The 13,122-nt window shown below is 33.9% G+C and overlaps 1 protein-coding gene across 3 annotated transcripts in view; it reads right to left on the bottom strand.

The window, feature by feature from the left end:
- The window catches only part of Vamp7 (vesicle associated membrane protein 7), a 52,528-nt gene that overhangs the window by 27,045 nt on the left and 12,361 nt on the right, over positions 1-13,122 (bottom strand). For all 3 annotated transcript variants that reach the window (XM_077106627.1, XM_077106629.1, XM_077106628.1), the window contains exons 4-5: positions 12,590-12,727; positions 10,299-10,389 (exon numbers count right to left, since the gene is read on the bottom strand). In XM_077106627.1, the coding sequence (XP_076962742.1) occupies positions 10,299-10,389; positions 12,590-12,727 (229 nt within the window). The remainder of the gene's footprint in view (positions 1-10,298; positions 10,390-12,589; positions 12,728-13,122) is intronic.

The following is a 13,122-nucleotide window of genomic DNA, read 5'->3' as shown; positions in this document are numbered from 1 at the left end:
AGATATGGTAAGTGAAGTTAGCCAATCCCCCAAAACCAAATGCCCATAGTTTTCTTTGATATAAGGAGGCTGATTCATAGTGGATAGGGAGCGGGAGCATGGGAGGAATAGATGAACTCTAGATAGGGTAGAGGGGTTGGAGGGGAAGGGAAGCAGGCATGGGGTGATAAATGATGGTGAAATGTGATGATCATTATTATCCAAAGTACAGGTATAAAGACAAGAATTGGTGTAAATATACTATGTATACAACAAGAGATATGAAAAATTATGCTCTATATATGTAATAAGAATTATAATGCATTCTGCTGTCATATATAAATTTTAAAAATGCCCAACATACAGAATAAGGAACAAATATTAAAACCACAAGAGAAAGGAATCAGATTACATATAGGGGAAAATCAACTAGGATAACAGTAGATTTTTCAACACAGACCCTGAAAGCTAAAAGATCCTGGAACAGGCTGGGGATGTGGCTCAAGCAATAGCACGCTCGCCTGGCATGTGTGCGGCCCAGGTTCGATCCTCAGCACCATATACAAACAAAGATGTTGTGTCCGTCGAAAACTAAAAACAAATAAATAAATATTAAAAATTCTCTCTCTCTTTAAAAAAAAAAAAGATCCTGGAACAACATATATCAAGCTCTGAAAGAAAATGGATGGTAACCAAAAATCTTGTATCCAGCAAAATTAAGCTTTAGATTTTATGATGAAATAAAAACCATGCATGATAAACAAAACTTAAAAGAATTTACAGCTAGAAAACTGGCACGAGAAAACATCCTTGGAGAAAATATTCCATGAGAAGAAAATGAAAAACAACAATGAAAATCAGCAGAGGGAGGTAGTACACTAAAGGAAAAACTAATCAAAGAAGAAAATCAAGTCAAGTTAAATAACAAAAATAAACAAATATGGCTGGGAATACAAACCATGTCTCAGTAATAACCCTGAATATTAATGGCCTAAACTCACCAATCAAAAGGCATAGGCTAGCAGATTGGATTAAAAAAGATCCAATAATATGCTGCATCCAGGAGACTCATCAGATAGGAAAAGACATACACAGACTGAAGGTGAAAGGTTGGAAAAATCATACCACTTACACAGAGTACAGAAGCAAGCAGGGGTTTCCATCTTTGTATCAAATAAAGTAGGCTTCAACTCCAGGTTAATCAAAAGGGATAAAGAAGGACATTACATACTGCTCAAGGGAACCATACACCAACACAATATAACAATCATAAATATATATGCCCCAAACAATGGTGCAGCTATGTTCATCAAGCAAACTCTTTTCAAGTTCAAGAGTCTAATAGACCACCATACAACAATCTTGAGGGACTTTAACACACCTCTCACCACTGGACAGATCTTCCAAACAAAAGTTGAATAAGGAATCTATAGAACTCAATAATACAATCAATAACATAGAATTAATGGAAATATATAGAATATTTCAATCTGCATCAAGCGCATATACTTTCTTCTCAGCAGCACATGGATCCTTCTCTAAAACAGACCATATAATATGTCACAAAGCAACTCTTAGCAAATACAAAAAAGTAGAGATACTACCATGCATTTTATCAGATCATAATGGAATGAAATTGGAAATCAACAACAAAATAAAGAATAAGAATTTCTGCATCACATGGAGACTAAACAATATGCTACTGAATGAATAATGGGTTGCAGAAGACATCAAGAAGAAGATTAAAACAATTCTTAGAGGTAAATGAGAACACAGACACAACATATCGAAATCTCTGGGACACTATGAAAGCAGTACTAAGAGGAAAGTTCATTGCGTGGAGATCATTCCTTAAAAGAAAAAAAAAGTCAACAAATAAATGACCTCACACTACATCTCAAAGCTCTAGACAAAGAAGAACAAATCAGCAGCAAAAGCAGGAGAAGACAAGAAATAATTAAAATTAGAACTGAAGTCAATGAAATCGAAACAAAAAAAAACAATTGAAAAAATAGACAAAACAAAAAATAAATAAATAACATTGACAGACCCTTAGCCACACTAATGAAGAGAAGGAGAGAGAACTCAAATTGCCAGCATCCATGATGAAAAAGGTAATATCACAACAGACTCTACAGAAATACAGAGGGTAATCAGAAATTATTTTGAAACCTTATACTCTAATAAAATAGTAGACAGTGAAGGCATTGACAAATTTCTTGAGTCATACTATCTGCCCAGATTGAGTCAGGAAGATACACACAATTTAAACAGACCAATACCAAGTGAGGAAAGACGTCATCATAAGCTTACCAACCAAGCAAAGCCCAGACAGATACACAGTTGAGTTCTACAAGACCTTTAAGGAAGAACTAATACCAATACTCTCCAATTTATTTCAGAAAATACAAAAAGAGGCAGCACTTCCAAACTCATTCTATGAGGCCAATATCACCCTGATTTTAAAACCAGGCAAAGACACATCAAAGAAAGAAAACTTTAGATAGACCAATATCTCTAATGAACATAGATGCAAAAATTCTCAATAAAAATCTGGCAAATGGAATACAAAAACATCTCAAAAAGATTGTGCACCATGATCAAGTGGGATTCATCCCAGGGATGCAAGGTTGGTTCAACATACAGAAATCAATAAATGTAATTCATCATATCAATAGACTCAAAGATAAGAATCACATGATCTATACAATGAAAACTACAGAACCCTGAAGAAAGAAATCAAAGAAGACCTTAGATGATGGAAAGATGTACCTTGCTCTTGGATAGGCAGAATTAATATTATCAAAATGATCATACTACCAAAAGCACTATACAGATTTAATGAAATTCTAATCAAAATCCCAATGGCATTCCTCACAGAAATAGAAAAAGCAATCATGAAATTCATCTGGAAAAATAAGAGACCCAGAATAGCTAAAGCAATTCCAAGCAGGAAGAGTAAAGCAGGTGGTGTCACTATACCAGACCTTAAACTATACTACAGAGGAACAGGAACAAAACCAGCATGGTATGGTATTGGCACCAAAGCAGACGGGTAGACCAATGGTACAGAATAGAGGACACAGAGACTAACCCACAAAATTACAATTATCTTATATTAGATAAAGGTACCAAAAACATGCTTTGAAGAAAAGGTAGCCTCTTCAACAAATGGTGCTGGAAAAACTGGAAATCCATATGCAACAAAATGAAATTAAACCTCTATCTCTCACCATGCACAAAACTCAACCCAAAGTGGACCAAGGACCTAGGAATTAAACCAGAGACCCTGCACCTAATAGAATGAAAAGTAGGCCCCAGTCTTCATCATGTGGGATTAGGCCCCATCTTCCTTAATAAGACTCCTACAGCGCAAGAATTAAAACCAAGAATCAATAAATGGGATGGATTCAAACTCAATAGTTTCTTCTCCGCAAAAGAAACAATCTATGAGGTGAATAGAGAGCCTACATCTTTGGAGCAAATTTTTACCCCTCACACAGATAGAGCTCTAATCTCTAGGGTATATAAAGAACTCAAAAAGCTAAGCACCAAAATAACAAATAACCCAATCAACAAATGGACCAAGGAACTCAACAGACACTTCTCAGAAGATGATGTACAATCAATCAACAAATACATGAAAAAATGTTCATCATCTCTAGCAATCAGAGAAATGCAAATCAAATCTCACTCCTGTCAGACTGGCAGCTATTACGGAGACAAACAACAATAAGTGTTGGCGAGGATGTGGGGAAAAAGGCACACTCATACATTGCTGGTGGGACTGCAAATTGGTGCAGCCAATATGGAAAGCAGTATGGAGATTCCTTGGAAATCTGGGAGTGGAACCACCATTTGACCCAGCTATCCCTCTCCTCAGTCTATACCCAAAGGACTTAAAAACAGCATACTACAGGGACACAGCCACATCAACGTTTATAGTAGCACAATTCACAATAGCTAAACTGTGGAACCAAACTAGATGCCCTTCAGTAGATGAATGGATAAAAAATGTGGTATAAATACACAAAGGAATATTAGTCAGCAATAAAAGAGAATAAAATCATGGCATTTGCAGGTAAATAGAGGGAGTTTGAGAAGATAATGCTAAGTGAAGTTAGCCAATTCCCCCCCAAAACGTCGAATGTTTTCTGTGACATAAGCAGGGTGATTCATAGTGGGGTAGGGAGGGGGAGCATTAGAGGAATAGTTGAACTGTAAATAGGACAAAGGGGTGGGAGGGGAAGGGAGGAAGCAGGGGGTTAGCAATGATGGTGGAATGTGATGGACATCATTATCCAAAGTACATTTATGAAGACACGAAGTGGTGTGAACATACTTTCTGTACAACCAGGGATATGAAAAATTGTGCTGTATATGTGTAATAAGAATTGTAGGGCTGGGGATGTGGCTCAAGCGGTAGCGCACTCGCCTGGCATACGCGGGGCGCTGGGTTCAATCCTCAACACCACATACAAATAAAAATAAAGATGTTGTATCCACTGAAAGCTAAAAAATAAATAAATAAAAGAATTGTAATGCATTCCACTGTCATTTATTTTTTAAAAAATCAATAAAAAATAAAAAAAATAAATAAAAGAGTATAAGTATCAATTTGGCAAGGATGTGTCGGAGGGATACACTCATTCACTGTTGATGGGACTGCAAATTGGTGCAACTACTCTGGAAAGCAGTATGGAGATTTCTCAAAAAACTTGGAATGAATCCACTTTTTGACCCAGCTATCCCTTTCCTAGGTTTATGCCCAAATGATTTAAAATCAAAATATTATAGTGACACAGCCACATTAATGTTTCCAGCAGCTCAATTCATAACAGTAAAGCTATGGAAGCAATCTAGATGCCCTTCAACATATGAATGGATAACAAAATGTAGCATATATAAACAATGGAATATTACTCAGCCATAAGGAAGAATGACATTTGCCAGCAAATGGATAGATCTGGAGATTATCATGCTAAGTGAAATAAACCAGTCCCTCAAAACAAAAGATGAAATGTTTTCTCTGATAATGTGGAAGCTAGCCTACAATAATCGGGGTGGTGAGGAGAAGAATAGACATGCAGTAGATTAGATAATGAGGAATGGAGGGTAGGGAGGGGCAATAGGAAAAGGAAAGACAATGGAATAAATCTGGTAATAATTTTCCCATGTACCTATATAAAACACAGTGAATCCCACAATCATATACATCCATAAGAATGATATCCTAACTAGCATAATATATATTCCATGCCTGTATGTCAAAATGGATTCTACTATCATGTATAAGTAAAAAAATCATCAATCAATAAAATATTTAGTAATAAAGCAAGAAGGATGTTTTGAGAGATACTGCTAAAGATAAATTACTCTGACACTTGTTAAAAATTGTAGAACAGTGGAAGAGATCTGAGGGGCGGGGACATTTTGGCAGGGCTGGCTGGGTTGAACATTCAAAGACAAGATGCAGGACCCCAATGCAGACACTGAATGGAATGACATCTTACGCAAAAAGGGCATCCTTCCCTCAAAGGAAGTCTGAAAGAATTGGAGAAGGTGGAAAAGGAGGAGCAGCAAATTCTCTAGCAGTCAGTGGTGCAAACATATGAAAAGAGAAAGGATAATGAAGATAAATTTAATGAGGAGGACAAATGGGCTATTGAAATATACAGGCAACAAAGACTGGCTGAGTGGAAAGCAACTTGACTGAAAAATAAATTTGGCAAAGTTTTGGAGATCTCAGGAAAGGATTATGTTCAAGAAGTTATGAAAGCTGGTGAGGGCTTATGGATAGTCTTGTACCTTTACAACCAAGGGTGAGCTAATCTTCCACATGGTCTATAAGCTGTTGGTTGGAATTTATGTCTTGAACCTGTATTAAGCTTAATATCAGAGGTTTTGTGTTTTGTGTTCCACTAACATTCTATATTTTTGTTGCCAATTTGCCAAAAACTTAATGCCTGATTCTCATCTTAAGGCTTTCAAATTAATATTTGTTAATAACATAAGTGCCTTTGTTAAAGTATGGAATGAAGACTTAATATTCTTTTATTGGAAATGATTCCTGGATGGAAAGGAGAAATACTAAGGAATGATACTGGCCAAATTATACTGTTATATTAAGTACATGTGTGAGTACATAACAACAAATCCCATCATTATGTACAACTATAACATACCAGTAAAATTATGGAAAAAATTGTAGGACATATTTTATTTAAGGCTATTGCAAGAGGGGTCTTAGTTCAACTCATAACATAATAAGGGCAATGAAAATGTATAGCCAGTGTACACAATACAGTGTTAGTGGATGGAAAATTACTAAGAAGAGACATCACGGGCAAGGGGGTTCTTGCTAAATTGTTCTAAAACAGGATTCTTGCTAAGAGTGAGCCAGACTTATATATTAAATGTAGGGGATGAGGAACTTGATCAGATATTAGGGTCACAGATATCAAGGGTGGAATATTAACTTAGCAGGAGTCATTTTAAGGCTTGCTTTAAGCAGGCCAAGGACAGAGCCCAAGGATGAAGCCTAGCTGAATAGTGAGCGGGCTCAGAGAAGTCTGCCTGAAGCTTAGTCAAACAGAGTGTCTTTGTCTGTAAGACTTTTACACTGAAAACTATAAAACATTGTTAAAAAAAAACGATGTAAATGAATACAAAGATGTCTCACATTTATGGATCAGATGTTTAACAGTTTAAATAGCGAAACTCCCAGATTCAACACAATTACTGAAATCCATGATAGTTTTTGTTTGTTTTGTTATGCAGAAACAAACAAGCTCACCTTAATGTTCTGAGAGAAATAAAAGTACCCAGAATGGCCAAAGCCATCTTCAGAAGAACACAAAGTTGAAAAATTAATATTTCCTGATTTTAAAACTTATTACAAAGCTATGATAATCAGGAGAGTATGGTACTGGCATAAAGTTAAATGGAACAGAACCAAAGGTCCAGAAATAAAGCCATACATCTGTGGATAACTAATTTTCCATAAGAGTGTTAAAACCATTCAATGATGAAAGAAACTCTTCAACACATGGCTCTGGGACAAATATATATATTTGGACTACTTCCTTATACCAAACACACAGTGAATCAAAATAAATCACAGATCTAAATGTAAGAACTAAACTATAAAACTCTTGGGAGAAAACTCTTGAGAGTTAAGTCTTGGTAACCTTGGCTTAGGCAATTATATTCCGAGAAATGACAAGAAAAAAATGAACCAGACTTTATTAAAATTTAAAACTTTTGTGTTTCAAAAGACACCATAAAGAAAGTGTAGAAAAACAACTCACTGAATGGGATAAAATATTTGTAAATCGTGTGTCTGAAGGGTGTACTACCTAGTATATATAAAATACTCTTATAGTTCAACCATAAAAAGACGAATAATCCTCTTAAAATGGCAAAGGATTTTTCAATAGATATTTATGCAAAGAGAGAAAATATATGAATGGCCTATAAATACATGAAAAGATGTTCAACATCATTAGCCATCAGGGAAACACAAATCAAAAACACAATGAGGGTTGGGGTTGTAACTCAGTGGTAGAGCGCTTGCCTAGCACATGTGAGGCACTGGGTTCAATCCTCAGCAACACATAAAAATAGATAAATAAATAAAATAAAGGTATTGTGTCCATCTACAACTAAAATATGTTTTAAAAACACAAGGAAATACCATTTCACACAAACTTAGATTTAATGATACATTTTATCAAGGACATGGAGAAGTTGGAATCCTCATAAATTGTTACTGGAAACATACAGGAAAATTTGGCCCTTCTTCAAAATGTAAAACAGAGTTACCATGAGACCCAGCAATTCTATTCCTATGTATAAGATAGATGAAAACATGTTCAATCAAAAACTTGTACACAAATGTCCACAGCAGCATTATTAATAATGGCCAGGAAATGGAAAATACTTAAATAACCATTAATCGATAAGGGAATATTAATCAGTTATAAAAATGAATGAAGTACTGAGAGATGCTACAAGATAAATGACTCTCAACATTGTCATGGTAAGCGAAAGATGCCAGGACACAAAATGTCATATGTGATTCCATTTATATAAATTGTTCAGAAGACGCCAAATTTATAGAAACAAAAGGGAGATTAATCATTGCTGGGGTCTAGGAGTTGAGGGGAAATGGGGAGTGACTGAAAATGTGTACAGCGTTTCTTTTCAGGGTGATAAAAATGTTCTAAATTGCAGCCATGGCTGTACCACTCTGTGAATATAATAAAAACCAATGAATTGTATACTTTAAGTATGAAAATATTCAATTATGCAGTTATAAAAGTCAAAGGAAAATAACTGCAAATGTGTTTTCTATATTTCTGATTTGCTGTTTCTATACCTCTAAAAACAAGTCATTTAGAAGTTGACTAAAAAGGCTGATTTTACCCTATATATATATATGATTACATGAGAGATGATTCTACATCATGTACAACCAAAAGAATGAGAAATTATACTCCATTTATGTATAATGTGTCAAAATGCATTCTACTGTCATGTATAACTAATTAGAACAAATTAAAAAAGGGTGATTTGCTGGAAATTTTATGCATCTTCAATAAATGATATTGTAGTAGTGGTCAACCTCCTTTTTCAGGCAGAATACATACATTTGGTGACAAAGAAAGAGTGAGAAGCTTTAGCAGTTCTCTTGACAGATATTCTAGTCTCTGTCTAAATATATTAGTAAAACTAAAATCAAAGGGGAAATCACTTTAGTCAAGACACATACAAAGAAACAAAAATGGTTTTGTATTTTATTAATCCTATTCCTAGGAATTAATCTCAAGCCAAAAAAGATAAAACACTATTATTTTAATGCAGATCTCTAAATCAGTACTATTTAAAGAATGTTTGAAAGTGGTTTAACTAAGTCTAAGCACACTATTAAGTCCAATTGACATTACTTTCACAGCAAGACACAGCATTGATTTACATCCTTCATCAAGCTCCTTATCTAGTAGCAAAACAGCACTCTGATTAACACAGCTCTAAGGAACCTAGGTGTCCAAAATAAGGACATGGTTAGGTAAACTGTGATATATTACTTAAATGAAATACTGTATGAGGATAAAGTGACCTAAAAATAGTTAACCATTATTCAGTTCTTATTATATGTCAGTCACTGTACAAAGTTCTTTCTATATACTATCTCATTTATCCTTGTAATCTTAGGTTCTATTATCAGCATTTTTTTTGCAGGTTAGAAAATGAAGCTTAGAGAAATTAGAGGATTGCTAAAAGGCTAACAGCTGGCAGGAAATAAAATTAAAACTAAAATTCAGGCATATGACTCTAAATCTAGCCACTTTACTATACTGCCTCCACAAAACTGAATATAAACTATATTAAGTATAACTGGGGATAAAAATTTAAAAGGAAACAATGGAAATGAATCTTAAGAACAATAAAACTTGGAGTAAAATTTTAAAATGGTTTTCATGATTTGTAACTGTTCTAAGAATAAATGTAAAAGTAATTCAAATAGTAAATCAAAAATTATGAATAGACATTTATAATATTTGACCATGTCTCAAATATAAAGCAGTTATATAATGACTTCATTCAATTCTGTAAAAATATTACTTTTAGAAGATATATTTAAAAGGGTGGCTGTCTAACTTGAATATACATTGGAGTCCTCTAGAGAGCTGTGAATACACAGCTTGCTGAACTGCATTCCCAGAATGTCTGATTCAGCAGGTCTGGGTCCCCAAATTTGCATTTCTAATAAGCTTCCAGGTGATGTTGATGCTGCTAAATACTAACATCATCTTAAATTTAAATATCACTGATAAATCAATTAAAAGTAAATATGATATATCTCTTTGGATTATTTTAACATGCAAAGCATCTTATTTTGAAGAATACAACAGTATTTTACCCCAATTCTTTTTCTTTCAATCAAGAGTCACAAATTCCCTAGGAAGGTCAAATAGTTATATTTAAAGTATTTACTGATAATATTAGTTGTCTGGGTATCACCAAACAAAACTGACAAAATTATTCTAAATTGCTAAAATAAGGTTTTTGTAATTTAGTCTTGTTAAGCAAACTAATAAATTTAGAATAACAATCATAAATACTAAGATAAAACCATTCATACAAGCAGATAGTGCCATAGGTAAATAACCTCCATATCTCGGCCATATTTCAATTATCTTCTAATAGTGATAACAGAAAGCACTGTTTGAGCTTCTCTAGAACAATTTGATCATAATCAAGTAATCCATTATCATTTCTGTCCATATGCTTGAAACTATGCCCTTGAAACATACCTATGTTTCTGACCATGATTCCTTTCAGTTCATCCACTTGGGCTTGAGTCTCCATCACTTTGTCTAGGCCCTTATTCTCAGAGTGATGCTTCTATAAGAGAATAAGTTTTAACCTATGGCACCCATACATTACTTAAAATAGGAAAATAAAAGCAAAAAGAATGATAATTTATATTGAGAAATGCTATAAAATTTATATTACATAAAAGATATATGCTGCTTCACTATAAAATGGTATCAGACCTAGGGAAAATACTGGCAGCATAAAAATGTTTCTGTATGAAATATAACTGTTACAGTATAAAAACAGCATCTTACATAAAATGAAATAAAATGTATTATAACATATCAAATACACATCTGATACTCATGAGGCAGAAGTGAAAGCATATGTAATCTATTTTCAGACAAGGAAGAGAAGAGAAAAGGCACTCTAAATTGTTCCCCATTTCTTAGGTTTGATGAGTTAGGGACAGGCTCAGTTTCTTAGTATCTGTTCTATCTGCGGGGTTAATAGCATGCATCCTATTTTCATTGATTTCTCATAGAATCTAGAATCTAAGACACTGATCATAATATGTATTTTGAAATTATTATACATAACTAACAATTATGGAGTATTTAATATACACTGTTCCAGTTACTTCAATATGCTCAATGCTTCAACCTGGGGAGGGGGATGTTATTCAATCCACCCAAAAACTGTATAATGAAGATGCTTTCATTATCTCCATTTATAATGGGAAGCTGACATAGGTTTGCTCATAGGGTCACATGCAAATCTGGAGCTACTGACAAACCAGTAAATTTGAAAGCTTTTCTGCCAGCTGACCCTACTTACTTTCGAATGTGCATTGGTATATATTTTGTTGGTAGTGATTTTCACAGCTTCACATATATGAACATTCCAAAGTGGGAAGTGTGAAACAAACCTATTGCTTAAATGATAAAGGTTTATAATTAAGTAATTTAAAGGGATTTCATTTCCAAAGAAATGAACACACAGGCACACATGCAAATGCATGTATTTAGAGGTATAGTACTCAAAAAAAATTTTAGAAAAAACACTAATAGTAAAAGTGAAAAGTATTTAATTAAAATGTATTTTTTTCCACATTCAAAACAGAATCATAGCTAGCAGTTATGTGTTTGTTCTCAAATAGTTTCATGAATAAAAGGTAAGCATCTTAAAAGGTGCTAAACATCATTAGAAATCACGAAAAATGTAAATTAAAACCATAATGAAATACCACTGTACATCCACTAAAATGGCTAAAATTAAAGACAGACAAAAGTGTTGACAAGGATGCACAGACACTAGAACTGCTGGTGAGAAAGAATGTAAAATGGTACAATCACTTTGGAAAAAAGTGTGATAATTTAAAAAATACACATCACTTACCATATGACCCAGCAATTCCATTCCTAGGTATTTACCAAAGAGAAACAAAAACATATGTCCACACAAAGACTTGTACGTGGAGATTCATAGCAGTTTTACTCATGATAGTTGAAAACTGAAAACAACCCAAATATCTAGCAACAGGTAAATGGATAAACACACTATGGTATATGCATACAATACCACTCAGCAAAAAAGGAAGCAGACTACTGATTTACACAACATGGATGAATATCCAAAACCTTACACTGAGCAAAACAAGCAAGACACAAAGTGTACATACTGTATGATTCCATTTATAGGAACTTCTAGAAAAGACAAAACTAATTTATAGTGACAAAAAATAGATCAGAGGTTGCATGGGGAAGGGGACTGACTGGGAAGGGACATGAGAAAAACCTAATGGCATGGAAAGGCTGTCTGTCTTAACTTTGGTGATATTTCAAAGGGATATACATATGTAAACAATCAATGATTTGACCATTAGGGATTTATACAGACAAACAGATTTTCAAGTGATTAATTTGAAGCTTTAAAAAATTAAATTTTAGCTTATGGAAGGGTAGAAAATTTATATACAGAATAAAAGACCACTTGGCATGTTGAGTCGATTTAAACATTAGATGGGTGGTTGAACTACATGATCTTTAATGTTCTTCCTAATCCTGAGATATTCTGGCCATTATTAATAGAAAAATATCATTAATTATTAGCTTTCTATATTAAAATGGCCCCTTCACATTTTTTTAACAGGGTTTTTTATTATGTTAGCTTATAGTAACACAAACAGAAAAGTGTATTGCAAGTCAAGACTCCCTATATTCATGTGCTTTAAGGTAATAAAGAAGAAAATATGAATAAAAATAGTACATCCTGAGGAAAATCTTACCAGTTGTGCAGCCAAGACACTTGAGAACTCGCTATTCATGGCATATGGAAGTGCTGTCTGTGCCCTTGAGCCATAAGTTGTCTGGAACCTCTTCTTTACCTCATTCAAAAAATTGAAGGCTCGGGAACGTTCAAAATCCTAGAAGGCACCCAACATAGAGCTTGTATTTACAAAGTAAATAAAGATTATGTGGATGATTAGCAATAAAACAATAAAAAGCAGTAATATTTATTGAGTAATGACTATGAGGAGAACTGATCCCATTTTATAAATGAGGAAAAACCTCTGAAATGATAGCTAACTTGCTGAAGTTCCAACAACTAGCAAATGAAAGAGGTGAGAATCAAATCCAAATATGTCTGGTTATTACCAGCAGAGGATAATGGTTCCTAGGTTATCAACTTCTTGAGGTCAGGAATTAGGTTTTACTTCTTCCATATCTTTCATCTATTAGAAAGTTCAGCATAAGAATATGTTCAATAAATTCATAATAATAACAGTCTTTCAAAGATAACACTATTGATAGGAACTTT

Source organism: Callospermophilus lateralis, chromosome X, assembly GCF_048772815.1.
Source record: "Callospermophilus lateralis isolate mCalLat2 chromosome X, mCalLat2.hap1, whole genome shotgun sequence".
NCBI lineage: Eukaryota > Metazoa > Chordata > Mammalia > Rodentia > Sciuridae > Callospermophilus > Callospermophilus lateralis.
This window is presented reverse-complemented; position numbering and strand designations above follow the sequence as displayed.